Below are 15,000 nucleotides of genomic sequence, written 5' to 3'. Positions count from 1 at the left end.
TCCCCTTCATCTTTAACCCGGTCTCCTCCCCTTCATCTTTAACCTGTCTCCTCCCCTTCATCTTTAACCTGTCTCCTCCCCTTCATCTTTAACCTGTCTCCTCCCCTTCATCTTTAACCTGTCTCCTCCCCTTCATCTTTAACCTGTCTCCTCCCCTTCATCTTTAACCTGTCTCCTCCCCTTCATCTTTAACCTGTCTCCTCCCCTTCATCTACACTGATTGAAGTGGCTTTAACAAGTGAGGGATCATAGCTTTCACCTGAATTCACCTGGTCAGTCTATGTAATGGAAATATGTTTTGTACACTCAGTGTAGTTTTCCTGAAATAACTAAGACTGGCCAAAACAAACCCAATAAAGAATGTACCTTCTCTCTGTGAAATAGTTTCCCTTCGCTGAGTCAGCCCTGATGATGTAGCCCTGATGATGTAGCCCTGATCCCCCCTCCCTCTCCAAACCCCCTCTCCAACCCCCTCTCAAACCCCCTCTCCAACCCCTCCCTCTCCAAACCCCCTCTCCAACCCCCTCTCCAACCCCCTCCCTCTCCAACCCCTCCCTCTCCCAACCCCCCTGTCCAACCCCCTGTCCAACCCCCCCTGTCCAACACCCCCCCTCTCCAACACCCCCTCTCCAACCCCCTCCCTCTCCTCTTATACATAAAACATCAGCAGCTCCTTCCTGTATTAACTTTGTTTGTTTTCCATCTCTAGCTTCAGAAGTCTAATTTCTCAGAGTCATTAACTACAGCCCTCTGGGCTAGAGAGAGAGAGAGAGAGAGAGAGAGAGAGAGAGAGAGAGAGAGAGAGAGAGAGAGAGAGAGAGAGAGAGAGAGAGAGAAGGATACATAGGGGGAGAAAGGGAGACAGAGAAATAGAGAGAGAGAATATATATATATATATATATATATATATATAGAGAGAGAGAGAGAGAGAGAGAGAGAGAGAGAGAGAGAGAGAGAGAGAGAAGGATACATAGGGGGAGAAAGGGAGACAGAGAAATAGAGAGAGAGAGAAATATATATATATATATATATAGAGAGAGAGAGAGAGAGAGAGAGAGAGAGAGAGAGAGAGAGAGAGACAGAGAGAGAGAGAGAGACAGAGAGAGAGAGAGACAGAGACAGAGAGAGAGAGAGAGAGAGAGAGAGAGAGAGAGAGAGAGAGAGAGAGAGAGAGAGAGAGAGAGAGGAGAGAAAGAGAGAGAGAGAGATGGAGAGAAAGAGAGAGAGACAGAGTGAGAGAGAGAGAGAGACAGAGAGAGAGAGACACAGAGAGAGAGGCAGAGAGAGATAGAGAGAGAGAGAGAGAGAGAGAGAGAGAGAGAGAGAGAGAGAGAGAGAGAGAGAGAGAGAGAGAGAGAGAGAGAGAGAGAGAGAGAGAGACGGAGAGAGAGAGAGAGAGAGAGAGAGAGAGAGAGAGACAGCAGCTCAGAGCGATGGCTTGCATTACCCATTCTTACTTAATGAGTTTGCATCGACTTCCTATCACACACTGCTGTCAGCCTCCACTGGCTTTCCATCCTGCAGGCTTATCAGCACCAGCTCAATCCCAAACTCATGGCATTACTAAGCATTCATAGAAACAGTGACCATGCATAAGGCTTTGTGTGTTTTCAGATTGCTGAAAGTGCTGGGAAGTGTCTATGATAATAGTGTCTCGTCACCTCTCGGCTCGTCACCTCTGGGTCTAATGCACTGCACCTCAGTGCAAGAGGCGTCACTACAGTCCCTGGTTTGAATTCAGGCTGTATCACATCCGGCCGTGATTGCGAGTCTCATAGGGTGGCGCACAATTGGGTTTGGCCCGGGTAGACCGTCAATTGCAAATAGGAATTTGTTCTTAACTGACTTGCCTAGTTTAATAAAATAAAAAAAATCTACCTCTTCCCTTCATCAAAGTGTTTATCTTGCTGTTAACGACGTCGACTACGTGCTTCATTACAAAGTTTCTCTGTTGGGAAATAAAGTAAACAAATAAAGTTGGTTGGAAACCTTGGCGAAGCGTCTGTTGTAGTGGGCCTGGACCTTGAGGTCTGGACAGTCTAGTTTCCTGATGATCTCAAAGCTCTGGTTGAGCTGGGTGAAGATGTCCACTACTGAACTGGAGAACAGAGCATGCTCCGACGTCTGCTGGAACTACAGCAGGGAGGAGAGGAAAAGAGAGAGAGGTCATCCGCACTTTTCTGCAATTGCAAACTCACAGGATAGTTGTAAGTATTGGTGTGGAGGTCCCTCACCCCTTCCCTCTTGTCCCTCTCTAGAGCTCCATGCATGAACTCCACGGACACATCCTCGTTCTCACCCAGCCACTGAAGGACAAATGGCAAAAACCACCTGGAGAGAGAGAAGGAGGAGGAGGGTGGGACAGAGTAAAACAGAAAGAGAGGGAGAAAGAGCGAGAAACAGAGCCAAACGTTAAATCTATGCACAATAGAATTAAGATGTTCTGTGAGAATGTGAGACAGAAGCAAAGGGTCTGTTATCCCCCCACCTTTGACCCTGCTCCTCCTTTGCCTGAGCAAACAGAAAATTCAACAACACACATTTGGCCTATTTGGCATTTTACCTTATTCGAATACCTGTACCCCATTGTAGACATTCCAACAGTAAACTCCACCCCCAACCTCTCACATAGACATTCCAACAGTAAACTTCACCCCCAACCTCTCACATAGACATTCCAACAGTAAACTCCACCCCCAACCTCTCACATAGACATTCCAACAGTAAACTCCACCCCCAACCTCTCACATAGACATTCCAACAGTAAACTCCACCCCCAACCTCTCACATAGACATTCCAACAGTAAACTCCACCCCCAACCTCTCACATAGACATTCCAACAGTAAACTCCACCCCCAACCTCTCACATAGACATTCCAACAGTAAACTCCACCCCCAACCTCTCACATAGACATTCCAACAGTAAACTCCACCCCCAACCTCTCACATAGACATTCCAACAGTAAACTCCACCCCCAACCTCTCACATAGACATTCCAACAATAAACTCCACCCCCAACCTCTCACATAGACATTCCAACGGTAAACTCCACCCCCAACCTCTCACATAGACATTCCAACAGTAAACGCCACCCCCAACCTCTCACATAGACATTCCAACAGACTTTAATGGCATTAAGGATCCAACCCTTTTTTTCCCCTTCAATTTTCACCCAAAATGACATACCCAAATCTAACTGCCTGTAGCCCAGGACCTGAAGCAAGGATATGCATATTCTTGATACCCATTTGAAAGGAAAAACTTTGAAGTTTGTGGAAATGTGAAATGAATGTAGGAGAATATAACACATTAGATCTGGTAAAAGATAATCCAAAGGGGGACCATCATCTTTGAAATGCAAAAGAAAGGCCATAATGTATTGTTCCAGCACAGGCACAATTTCAATTTTGTCCATTAGATGGCAGCAGTGTATGTGCAAAGTTTTAGACTGATTCAATGAACCATTGCATATCTGTTCAAAATGTTGTATCAAGACTGCTCAAATGTGCCTATTTGTTTTATTAATAACTTTTCAAGTTCATAATTGTGCAACTCTCCTCAAACAATAGCATGGTGTTAATGCACTGTAATAGCTACTGTAAATTGGACAGCGCAGTTAGATTAACAATAATTTAAGTTTTCTGCTCATATCAGGTACAGTGGGGAGAACAAGTATTTGATACACTGCCGATTTTGCAGGTTTTCCAACTTACAAAGCATTTAGAGGTCTGTCAGTTTTATCATAGGTACCCTTCAACTGTGAGAGACGGAATCTAAAACAAAAATCCAGAAAATCACATTGTATGATTTTTAAGTAATTAATTTGCATTTTATTGCATGACATAAGTATTTGATAATCGCATGGTTTGCTTTCGCCATAAAGCCTCTGTGAAATCTGACACCGTGGTTGGATTAACAAGAAGTTTATCTTTAAACCCATGTGTAACACTTGTGTAACATGTTTCATGAATTGTTATAATGAATGTTTTTGAATTTGGCGCTCTGCAATTTCACTGGATGTTGGCCAGGCGTCCCACACCCCCCTAGTGAGGTTAACACACCCACTGAGCCTGAATGAGGCTCCTCCCCATTTCTGTCTTTCATCAAATCCACCGTACAGTTCCAGTCCTCTCCGACCATCAGAATCTCCTCAGATGCTACCTGTGAGAGTTCCTGTCTAAGACACCCAAACAGAGGCCCCGCCTCTCTCCCTTTGTTAGGCGCAAACACATTTATAAAGGACAAAAACGCCTGTTCTTAATTTCTGCTTTTACTACAGGCAGTCTAACCCTACACACCTCCATTGAGGAGTACATCTTTACAGCCAGACCCGGGACAAAAAGGACTGCCACCCACGCATCTCTGGCAGCATTTGTGTTAAGCGAGCCTACCCGAAGAGTCTCCATAAAAAGTTAAATTAAAGCCAGCAAAGAAAGAGACCAATAGCAAAGCTCAAAAAACCGCAGTGCCAGAAAAAGAGAGAGAGAGAGAGAGAGAGAGAGAGAGAGAGAGAGAGAGAGAGAGAGAGAGAGAGAGAGAGAGAGAGAGAGAGAGAGAGAGAGAGAGAGAGAGAGAGAGAGAGAGAGAGAGAAAGAGAGAGAGAGAGAGAGAGAGAGAGAGAGAGAGAGAGAGAGAGAGAGAGAGAGCGGGAGCGCAAGAAAGTGAGCAGGAGTGAGAGGGAGCGAGAGAGAGATGTGTGTGTGTGGTCACTCACGCAGAGTACTCTGGTACAGTGTCTTGGAAGGAAGGCAGGTCGGTCACATACTCATTGTAAAGCCACTTGACCTTGAAGTGAAGATTCATGTAGTCAGCACTCTTACACAGACGGTGCTTCTCATGCTCTGAGGACAGAAACACACACACACACACACACACACACACACACACACACACACACACACACACACACACACACACACACACACACACACACACACACACACACACACACACACACACACAGTTAGCCTCTGTCTGTCTTACACTCCTCGGTCATGCCTGGGGAACACGTCCCTGAAGGGATGGACTGCTCTGTCCCAAACTCTAATAATGAATTGCCAATAAACGTATTGATCCCATCTCCTTAGAGAAGATGGCAGGGAAAGACAAGGCTGTGTTAGAGTCGGTGTGTTTCTGTTATGTGCTGTAGTCAAATCAAACTTTATTAGTCACATGCGCCGAATACAACAGACCTGTAGACCTTACAGTGAAAATGCTTACTTACGAGCCCCTAACCGCAGTTTCAAAAAATACAGATAAGAATAAGAGATACAAGTAACAAGTAATTAAAGAGCAGCAGTGAAATAACAATAGCGAGATTATATACAGGGGGGTACCGGTACAGAGTCAATGTGGAGACTATATACAGGGGGTACCGGTACAGAGTCAATGTGGAGACTATATACAGGGGGTACCGGTACAGAGTCAATGTGGAGACTATATACAGGGGGTACCGGTACAGAGTCAATGTGGAGACTATATACAGGGGGTACCGGTACAGAGTCAATGTGGAGACTATATACAGGGGGTACCGGTACAGAGTCAATGTGGAGACTATATACAGGGGGTACCGGTACAGAGTCAATGTGGAGACTATATACAGGGGGTACCGGTACAGAGTCAATGTGGAGACTATATACAGGGGGTACCGGTACAGAGTCAATGTGGAGACTATATACAGGGGGATACCGGTACAGAGTCAATGTACGGGGTTATTTGAGGTAATATGTACATGTAGGTAGAGTTATTAAAATGACTATGCATAGATGACAACAGAGAGTAGCAGTGGTGTAAAGAGGGGGGTGGCACTGCAAATAGTATGTGTAGCCATTTGGGTAGATGTTCAGGAGTCTTATGGATTGGGGGTAGAAGCTGTTTAGAAGCCTCTTGGACTAGTCAGTGTGTAGTCAGTAAAGTTGTCTGTTATGTGCTGTAGTCCGTGAAGTTCTGTAGTCAGTGTGTAGTCAGTGAAGTTGTCTGTTATGTGTGTCTGTTATGTCTGTAGTCAGTGTATATTCAGTCTGTAGTCAGTGTGGTTCTGTAGTCAGTGTGTGGTCTGTGTGTTTCTGTTGTGTGTAATCAGTCTGTAGTCAGCGTGGTTCTGTAGTCAGTGTGTTTCTGTTATGTGTGTAGTCAGTCTGTAGTCAGTGTGTAGTCAGTGTATATTCAGTCTGTAGTCCATCTGTAGTCAGTCTGTAGTCCATCTGTAGTCAGTCTGTAGTCAGTGTGTAGTCCGTCAGTAGTCAGTGTGTAGACAGTGTGTAGTCAGTCTGTAGTCCGTCTGTAGTCAGTGTGTAGACAGTGTGAAGTCTGTATGCAGTCCATATGTAGTCAGTGTGTAGTCAGTCTGTAGTCCGTATGTAGTCAGTGTGTAGTCAGTCTGTAGTCCGTATGTAGTCAGTGTGTAGTCCGTCAGTAGTCAGTGTGTAGACAGTGTGTAGTCAGTCTGTAGTCCGTCTGTAGTCAGTGTGTAGACAGTGTGTAGTCAGTCTGTAGTCCGTCTGTAGTCAGTGTGTAGACAGTGTGAAGTCTGTATGTAGTCCGTATGTAGTCAGTGTGTAGTCAGTGTGTAGTCAGTCTGTAGTCAGTCTGTAGTCAGTCTGTAGTCAGTCTGTAGTCAGTGTGTAGTCAGTCTGTAGTCAGTGTGTAGTCAGTCTGTAGTCGGTGTAGTTAGTCTGTAGTCAGTGTATATTCCGTCTGTAGTCAGTCTGTAGTCAGTCTGTAGTCAGTGTGTAGTCAGTCTGTAGTCGGTCTAGTTAGTCTGTAGTCAGTGTATATTCCGTCTGTAGTCAGTCTGTAGTCAGTGTATAGACAGTGTGTAGTCAGTGTATATTCAGTCTGTAGACAAGGTAGACTTTGCTGGAAAACATATTCTTCTTCTTCCCACGTTTACTGGTACTGAGCTCAATCTCATCTCCTTCTAAAGGCCACTGAATGTGGATCTAGCCTTTGTCTGCCTGTTTTAGGGACCACCCGCTGTTGACATCTGGCTGCTTACAGTTTTCATGCCATGTAACATTGGTGCCCACTCCACGTTCGGAGGTGCTAAGTACTATCGGCCAGCAAACGCTAGTCTAGACTTGGTCACCCCCCATGGCTAACACAGCTCCAATCATTACAGGCATTCACTGGGAAATGGCTTAGTGGTCAACAAGATAATAAGAGCACAGCAAAAGTGATCAACCCAAAGACACACAAACACACACACACCTCTTACCAGCATAATGTCTAGTGTACGGATCCAGATTGTTTCGGGAGCTGAGATGGCAACACAAATAAGAGACAAAACATGAGAGAGAAGAGGAGAGTACAAGATGAAGAGAAAGAAAAGTCAGAAAGAGAGGGGAGGGAAAGGAGAGAGCAAAAGAGAGGAAAAACAGAATGGCTGGTAGGAGACATGACTAAAGACAGAATGGCTGGTAGGAGACATGACTAAAGACAGAATGGCTGGTAGGAGACATGACTAAAGACAGAATGGCTGGTAGGAGACATGACTAAAGACAGAATGGCTGGTAGGAGACATGACTAAAGACAGAATGGCTGGTAGGAGACATGACTAAAGACAGAATGGCTGGTAGGAAACATGACTAAAGACAGAAGGAAACATGACTAAAGACAGAATGGCTGGTAGGAAACATGACTAAAGACAGAATGGCTGGTAGGAAACATGACTAAAGACAGAATGGCTGGTAGGAAACATGACTAAAGACAGAATGGCTGGTAGGAAACATGACTAAAGACAGAATGGCTGGTAGGAGACATGACTAAAGACAGAATGGCTGGTAGGAAACATGACTAAAGACAGAATGGCTGGTAGGAGACATGACTAAAGACAGAATGGCTGGTAGGAGACATGACTAAAGACAGAATGGCTGGTAGGAAACATGACTAAAGACAGAATGGCTGGTAGGAAACATGACTAAAGACAGAAGGAAACATGACTAAAGACAGTAGGAAACATGACTAAGGACAGAATGGCTGGTAGGAAACATGACTATAGACAGAAGGAAACATGACTAAGGACAGAATGGCTGGTAGGAAACATGACTAAAGACAGAAGGAAACATGACTAAGGACAGAATGGCTGGTAGGAAACATGACTAAAGACAGAAGGAAACATGACTAAGGACAGAATGGCTGGTAGGAAACATGACTAAAGACAGAAGGAAACATGACTAAAGACAGTAGGAAACATGACTAAAGACAGAATGGCTGGTAGGAAACATGACTAAAGACAGAAGGAAACATGACTAAAGACAGTAGGAAACATGACTAAGGACAGAATGGCTGGTAGGAAACATGACTAAAGACAGAATGGCTGGTAGGAAACATGACTAAAGACAGTAGGAAACATGACTAAAGACAGAATGGCTGGTAGGAAACATGACTAAAGACAGAATGGCTGGTAGGAAACATGACTATAGACAGAAGGAAACATGACTAAGGACAGAATGGCTGGTAGGAAACATGACTATAGACAGAAGGAAACATGACTAAGGACAGAATGGCTGGTAGGAAACATGACTAAAGACAGAAGGAAACATGACTAAGGACAGAATGGCTGGTAGGAAACATGACTAAAGACAGAAGGAAACATGACTAAGGACAGAATGGCTGGTAGGAAACATGACTAAAGACAGAATGGCTGGTAGGAAACATGACTAAAGACAGAAGGAAACATGACTAAAGACAGAAGGAAACATGACTAAAGACAGAATGGCTGGTAGGAAACATGACTAAGGACAGAATGGCTGGTAGGAAACATGACTAAAGACAGAATGGCTGGTAGGAGACATGACTAAAGACAGTAGGAAACATGACTAAGGACAGAATGGCTGGTAGGAAACATGACTAAAGACAGAATGGCTGGTAGGAGACATGACTATAGACAGAAGGAAACATGACTAAGGACAGAATGGCTGGTAGGAAACATGACTAAAGACAGAAGGAAACATGACTAAGGACAGAATGGCTGGTAGGAAACAATACATGAAAGATAATGAGACTCCTAAACATGATGGGAAGAGAGAGATGATGTGGAGACAGAGTGGACAGAACCAGAAACAAAGGTAGAAGATAATGAGACTCCTAAACATGATGGGAAGAGAGAGATGATGTGGAGACAGAGTGGACAGAACCAGAAACAAAGGTAGAAGATAATGAGACTCCTAAACATGATCGGAAGAGAGAGATGATGTGGAGACAGAGTGGACAGAACCAGAAACAAAGGTAGACGATAATGAGACTCCTAAACAACAGAAGCCCTCTGGAGTCAACATCAACCATCTCTAACATGTCAGCAAATGTTAGCATGGGACATGGCTCTATGTATGATAAACAACAGTAGTACCATGCTACATAGTGGTACTAGTGTGTAAAGGGGCTATAGATAAGCTACTACTGACACACAGACATACTCGGCCATCATCAGCCAGTCGGTACATATGCACACACACTCACAAACTTGTCTTACCTTCTAGGGCATACTTCATGTCCTGAGCGAACAGCGTCCACATGACCTCACCACTGACCTTTCCCACGTTGAGCTCCTGAGGAAACCTGGGAACACAGAGGTCAGAGGTCAGAGGTCAGGGGCACAGACCAGTTAGACATGCTGAATTAAGCAACACGATTTATATATACAGTGGCAAGGAAACAGTATGTAAACCCTTTGGAATTACCTGCATTTCTGCATAAATTGGTCATCAAATTTGATCTGATCTCCATCTAAGTCACAGCAATAGACAAACAGTCTGCTTAAACGAATAACACACAAAATATTGTATTTTTCTTCTCTACAATTGTATGCGTCATTTGAACATTCACAGTGTAGGTTGGGGAAAGTATGTGAACCCCCTAAGCTAATGACTTCTCTAAAAGCTAATTGGAGTCAGGAGTCCGCTGACCTGGAGTCAAATCAATGAGACGAGATTGGAGATGTTGGTTAGAGCTGCCTTGCCCTATAAAAAACACTCACAAAATGTTTGTTTGCTGATGTGAACCAAAGAGATCTCAGAAGACCTAAGATTAAGAAATGTTGACTTGCATAAAGCTGGAAAGGGTTACAAAGTATCTCTAAAAGCCTCGATGTTCATCAGTCCACGGTAAGACAAATGATCTATAAATGGAGAAAGTTCAGCCCTGTTGCTACTCTCCCTAGGAGTGGCCGTCCTGCAAAGAGGACTGCAAGAGCACAGCACAGAATGCTCATTGAGGTTAAGACGAATCCTAGAGTGTCAGCTAAAGACTTACAGAAATCTCTGGAATGTGGAAATCCATCTCTGGAATATGCTAACATCTCTGCTGACGAGTCTACGATACATTAAACACTAAACAAGAATGGTCATGGAAGGACACCACGGAAGAAGCGCTACTGGCAAAATATTCTGTGCACAGATTAAAACTACAGTTGAGTTGTTTGGAAGGAACACCCAACACTGTGTGGAGAAAAAAAGGCACAGCACACCAACATCAAAACCTCCCAACTGTAAAGTCTGGTGGAGGGAGCATCATGGTTTGGGGCTGCTTGGCTGCCTCAGGGCCTGGACAGCTTGCTATCATCGACGGAAAAATCTATTCCCAAGTTTATCAAGACATTTTGCAGGAGAATGTTAGGCTATCAGTCCGCCAATTGAAACTCAACAGAAGTTGCGTGATGCAACAGGACAACTACCCAATACACAGAAGTAAATCAATAACAAAAGGTTTTCAACAGAAGAAAATACACCTTCTGGAGTGGCCCAGTCAGAGTCCTGACCTCAACCTGAGTGGCCCAGTCAGAGTCCTGACCTCAACCTGAGTGGCCCAGTCAGAGTCCTGACCTCAACCTGAGTGGCCCAGTCAGAGTCCTGACCTCAACCTGAGTGGCTCAGTCAGAGTCCTGACCTCAACCTGAGTGGCCCAGTCAGAGTCCAGACCTCAACCTGAGTGGCCCAGTCAGAGTCCTGACCTCAACCTGAGTGGCCCAGTCAGAGTCCTGACCTCAACCTGAGTGGCCCAGTCAGAGTCCTGACCTCAACCTGAGTGGCCCAGTCAGAGTCCTGACCTCAACCTGAGTGGCCCAGTCAGAGTCCTGACCTCAACCTGAGTGGCCCAGTCAGAGTCCTGACCTCAACCTGAGTGGCCCAGTCAGAGTCCTGACCTCAACCCCATTGAGATGCTGTGGCATAACCTCAAGAGAGCGATTCACACCAGACATCCTAAGAATATTGCTGAACTGAAACAGTTTTGTAAAGAGGAATGGTCCAAAATTCCTCCTGACCGTTGTGCAGGTCTGATCCGCAACAACAGAAAACATTTGGTTGAAGTTATTGCTGCCAAAGGAGGGTCAACCTGTTATTAAATCCAAGGGTTCACATGCTTTTCCCACCCTGCACTGTGAATGTTGGCACTGTGAATGTTGACACGGTGTGTTCAATAAAGACATGAACAATTATATTTGTTATTAGTTTAAGCAGACTGTTTGTCTATTGTTGTGACTTAGATTAAGATCCTAAAATTTTATGATCAATTTATGCAGAAATCCAGGTAATTATAAAGGGTTCATATACTTTTTCTTCCCACTGTGTGTGTGTGTGTGTGTGTGTGTGTGTGTGTGTGTGTGTGTGTGTGTGTGTGTGTGTGTGTGTGTGTGTGTGTGTGTGTGTGTGTGTGTGTGTGTGTGTGTGTGTGTGTGTACTGACTGGTTAATGATGGGTGTGTAGGAGTGATTATCTTCTTCTATGATGGAGACGATGAGGGTGATGAGCTTTGGCCAGAAATCCAGGTTGTGGATAGTAGGCCCTGTCTCTTCTGGCTCCTTCTTCACTTCCTCCCTCTTCTTCTCTTCATCTTCCTCCTCCTCCTCCTCTTCGTCCTCAGCCCCCTCCTCTCCCTGCTTCTTCTCCTTTTCATTCTTCTTCATCTCCTTTTTCTTCTCTGGCTTGGGCTGTGGGAAAGAGAAGGGAATTAGCCATTAGATTATTAATGTTTTTATTAAAATTGTTTTTTAGACCAGTGGTTCTCAACTGGACCCAAATGGAACCAGCAACACAATATTCACATCGCAAAAAAATGATCAGTAAAATACAATCTGAAATCTAGTGTTGCAGGCCTGCACTCAGAAATAGTTATTATTTATAAGGTTAGTATTCTTCCTGATTGTACTCACAGGTACTAGGGCGGGCTGGAACTGTCTCATGTAGAGGTCTATACAGTTGTTAAATATGTACTCGTAGGTGGAGTTACCACAGGCCTTCACACAGTCTCTCACGACATGGGCTGCCCTGGGGGGGTTCTGAAGTTCCAACACCTGGCCACACGAGGGAGACAGAGAGACAGTCAGACAGAGAGACAGTCAGACAGAGAGACAGTCAGACAGACAGATACTCAGACAGAAAGACAGTCAGACAGACAGTCAAAGACAGAGAGACAGGCAGACAGAGAGACAGGCAGACAGAGAGACAGTCAGACAGAGAGACAGACAGTCAAACACAGACAGTCCCAGAGTGAGAGACAGCAGAGAGACACAGACCCAGAGGGGAGACAGAGCGACAGTCATACCGACAGACAAACAGACAGACAGACAGACAGACAGACAGACAGACAGACAGACAGACACAGACAGTCCCAGAGTGAGAGACAGCAGAGAGACACAGACCCAGAGGGCAGACAGAGCGACAGTCATACCGACGACAGACAGACAGACAGACAGACAGACAGACAGACAGACAGACAGACAGACAGACAGACAGACAGACAGACAGACAGACAGACAGACATTCAGGCAGTGCAACACTGCCTGAAATCAAACAAATGTAAAGTGCATTTAAACACCTGAACAGAGTAAAACATAGTACTTAGGCTACTGTATGTGAACATTCATACCAATGAACGAACTATAAACTACAGTGTGTGTGTGTGTGTGTGTGTGTGTGTGTGTGTGTGTGTGTGTGTGTGTGTGTGTGTGTGTGTGTGTGTGTGTGTGTGTGTGTGTGTGTGTGTGTGTGTGTGCGTGCGTGCGTGCGTGCGTGCGTGCGTGCGTGCGTGTGTGTGTGTGTGTGTGTGTGTGTGTGTGTGACACTAAGACATATTTCCGTACCTTCATTCTGAAGAAGGTGATGCTAGTCAGCAGATCCACAGTAGACGTCAGGTCCTGCAGACGAGGTGCACTACTGGCTGGGAAGTTATTCTGATGGGGGGATAGGTGGAGAAAGCGGAAGAGATGGGAGACAGGGGAGAAAAGGGACAGAGGGGAGTGAGGGAGAGAGGAAGGACGAGTTGGGGAGAGAAGGGAGTGAGGGAAAGAGGAGGGAAGAGTTTGGGAGAGAAGGGTGAGAGGGGAGTGATGGGAGAGAGGGGAGTGAGGGAGAGAGGAAGGACGAGATGGGGAGAGAAGGGGGAGAGGGGAGTGAGGGAGAGAGGAAGGACGAGATGGGGAGAGAAGGGAGAGAGGGGAGTGAGGGAGAGAGGAGGGAAGAGTTTGGGAGAGAAGGGAGAGAGGGGAGTGATGGAGTGAGGCGAGTGAGGGAGAGAGGGTCCATCGGTAAGTCAAGGAGTAGGCTTAGTCTATGTACAAGCCCCCATAGACATAACACATCTACTGTTCTATGGACTGGCCTAGGCTGTCAGGGTGAAGGACCTTTAGACTGGTCTAGACTGTCAGGGTGAAGGTCCTTTAGACTGGTCTAGACTGTCAGGGTGAAGGTCCTTTAGGCTGGTCTAGACTGTCAGGGTGAAGGTCCTTTAGACTGGTCTAGACTGTCATGGTGAAGGTCCTTTAGACTGGTCTAGACTGTCAGGGTGAAGGTCCTTTAGACTGGTCTAGACTGTCATGGTGAAGGACCTTTAGACTGGTCTAGACTGTCAGGGTGAAGGACCTTTAGACTGGTCTAGACTGTCAGGGTGAAGGTCCTTTAGACTGGTCTAGACTGTCAGGGTGAAGGTCCTTTAGACTGGTCTAGACTGTCAGGGTGAAGGTCCTTTAGACTGGTCTAGACTGTCATGGTGAAGGACCTTTAGACTGGTCTAGACTGTCAGGGTGAAGGACCTTTAGACTGGTCTAGACTGTCATGGTGTAGGACCTTTAGACTTGTCTAGACTGTCAGGGTGAAGGACCTTTAGACTGGTCTAGACTGTCAGGGTGAAGGTCCTTTAGACTGGTCTAGACTGTCATGGTGAAGGACCTTTAGACTGGTCTAGACTGTCAGGGTGAAGGACCTTTAGACTGGTCCTTTTATTTGAAAGAAAAGCTATTTTTGTCCATTACAGTAACATCAAAATGATCAGAAATACAGTGTAGACATTGTTAATGTAGTAAATGAATATTGTAGCTGGAAACAGCTGATTATTTTTATGGAATATCTACATAGTCGTACAGAGGCCCATTATCAGCAACCATCACTCCTGTGTTCCAATGGCACGTTGTGTTAGCTAATCCAAGTTTATAATTTTAAAAGGCTAATTGATCATTAGAAAAACATTTAGCAATTATGTTAGCACAGCTGAAAACTGTTGTACTAATTAAAGAAGCAATAAAACTGTCCTTCTTTAGACTAGTTGAGTATTTAGGGCATCAGCATTTGTGGGTTGGATTACAGGCTCAAAATGGCCAGGAACAACGTACTTCCTTCTGAAACTTGTCAGTCTATTCTTGTTCTGAGAAATGAAGGCTATTCCATGCGAGAAATTGCTAAGAAACTGAAGATCTCGCACAGTGCCTTGCGAAAGTATTCACCCCCTTTGGCTCTTTTGTTGCCTTGCAACCTGGAATTAGAATATATTTTTGGGAGTGGTTGTATCATTTGATTTATACAACATTTACAGAACAATATTATTTATTGTGAAACAAACAAGAAATAAGACAAAAAAAAACAGAAAACTTGAGCGTGCATTACCCCCCCAAAGTCAATACTTTATAGACACCTTTTGCAGTAATTACACCTGCAAGTCTCTTGGGATATATAAGCTTGTGCATTTAGCCACAGGGATTTTTGGCCATTTTTGGCCATTCTTCAAGCAA

At 45.0% G+C, this 15,000-nt stretch overlaps 1 protein-coding gene across 1 annotated transcript in view; it reads right to left on the bottom strand.

Annotated features, from left to right (window-relative positions):
* The window catches only part of LOC118378335 (protein unc-13 homolog B-like), a 92,616-nt gene that overhangs the window by 30,368 nt on the left and 47,248 nt on the right, over window positions 1-15,000 (bottom strand). The window contains exons 14-20 of the mRNA XM_052460967.1: window positions 13,081-13,170; window positions 12,151-12,291; window positions 11,684-11,928; window positions 9,475-9,560; window positions 4,717-4,843; window positions 2,235-2,331; window positions 1,990-2,133 (exon numbers count right to left, since the gene is read on the bottom strand). Coding sequence (XP_052316927.1) covers window positions 1,990-2,133; window positions 2,235-2,331; window positions 4,717-4,843; window positions 9,475-9,560; window positions 11,684-11,928; window positions 12,151-12,291; window positions 13,081-13,170 — 930 coding nt within the window. The remainder of the gene's footprint in view (window positions 1-1,989; window positions 2,134-2,234; window positions 2,332-4,716; window positions 4,844-9,474; window positions 9,561-11,683; window positions 11,929-12,150; window positions 12,292-13,080; window positions 13,171-15,000) is intronic.

The sequence above is a fragment of the Oncorhynchus keta genome, chromosome 14, assembly GCF_023373465.1.
Source record: "Oncorhynchus keta strain PuntledgeMale-10-30-2019 chromosome 14, Oket_V2, whole genome shotgun sequence".
Taxonomy (NCBI): Eukaryota; Metazoa; Chordata; class Actinopteri; order Salmoniformes; family Salmonidae; genus Oncorhynchus; species Oncorhynchus keta.
The sequence above is the reverse complement of the archived record's forward strand: the minus strand, read 5'-3'. Positions and strand labels throughout refer to the sequence as shown.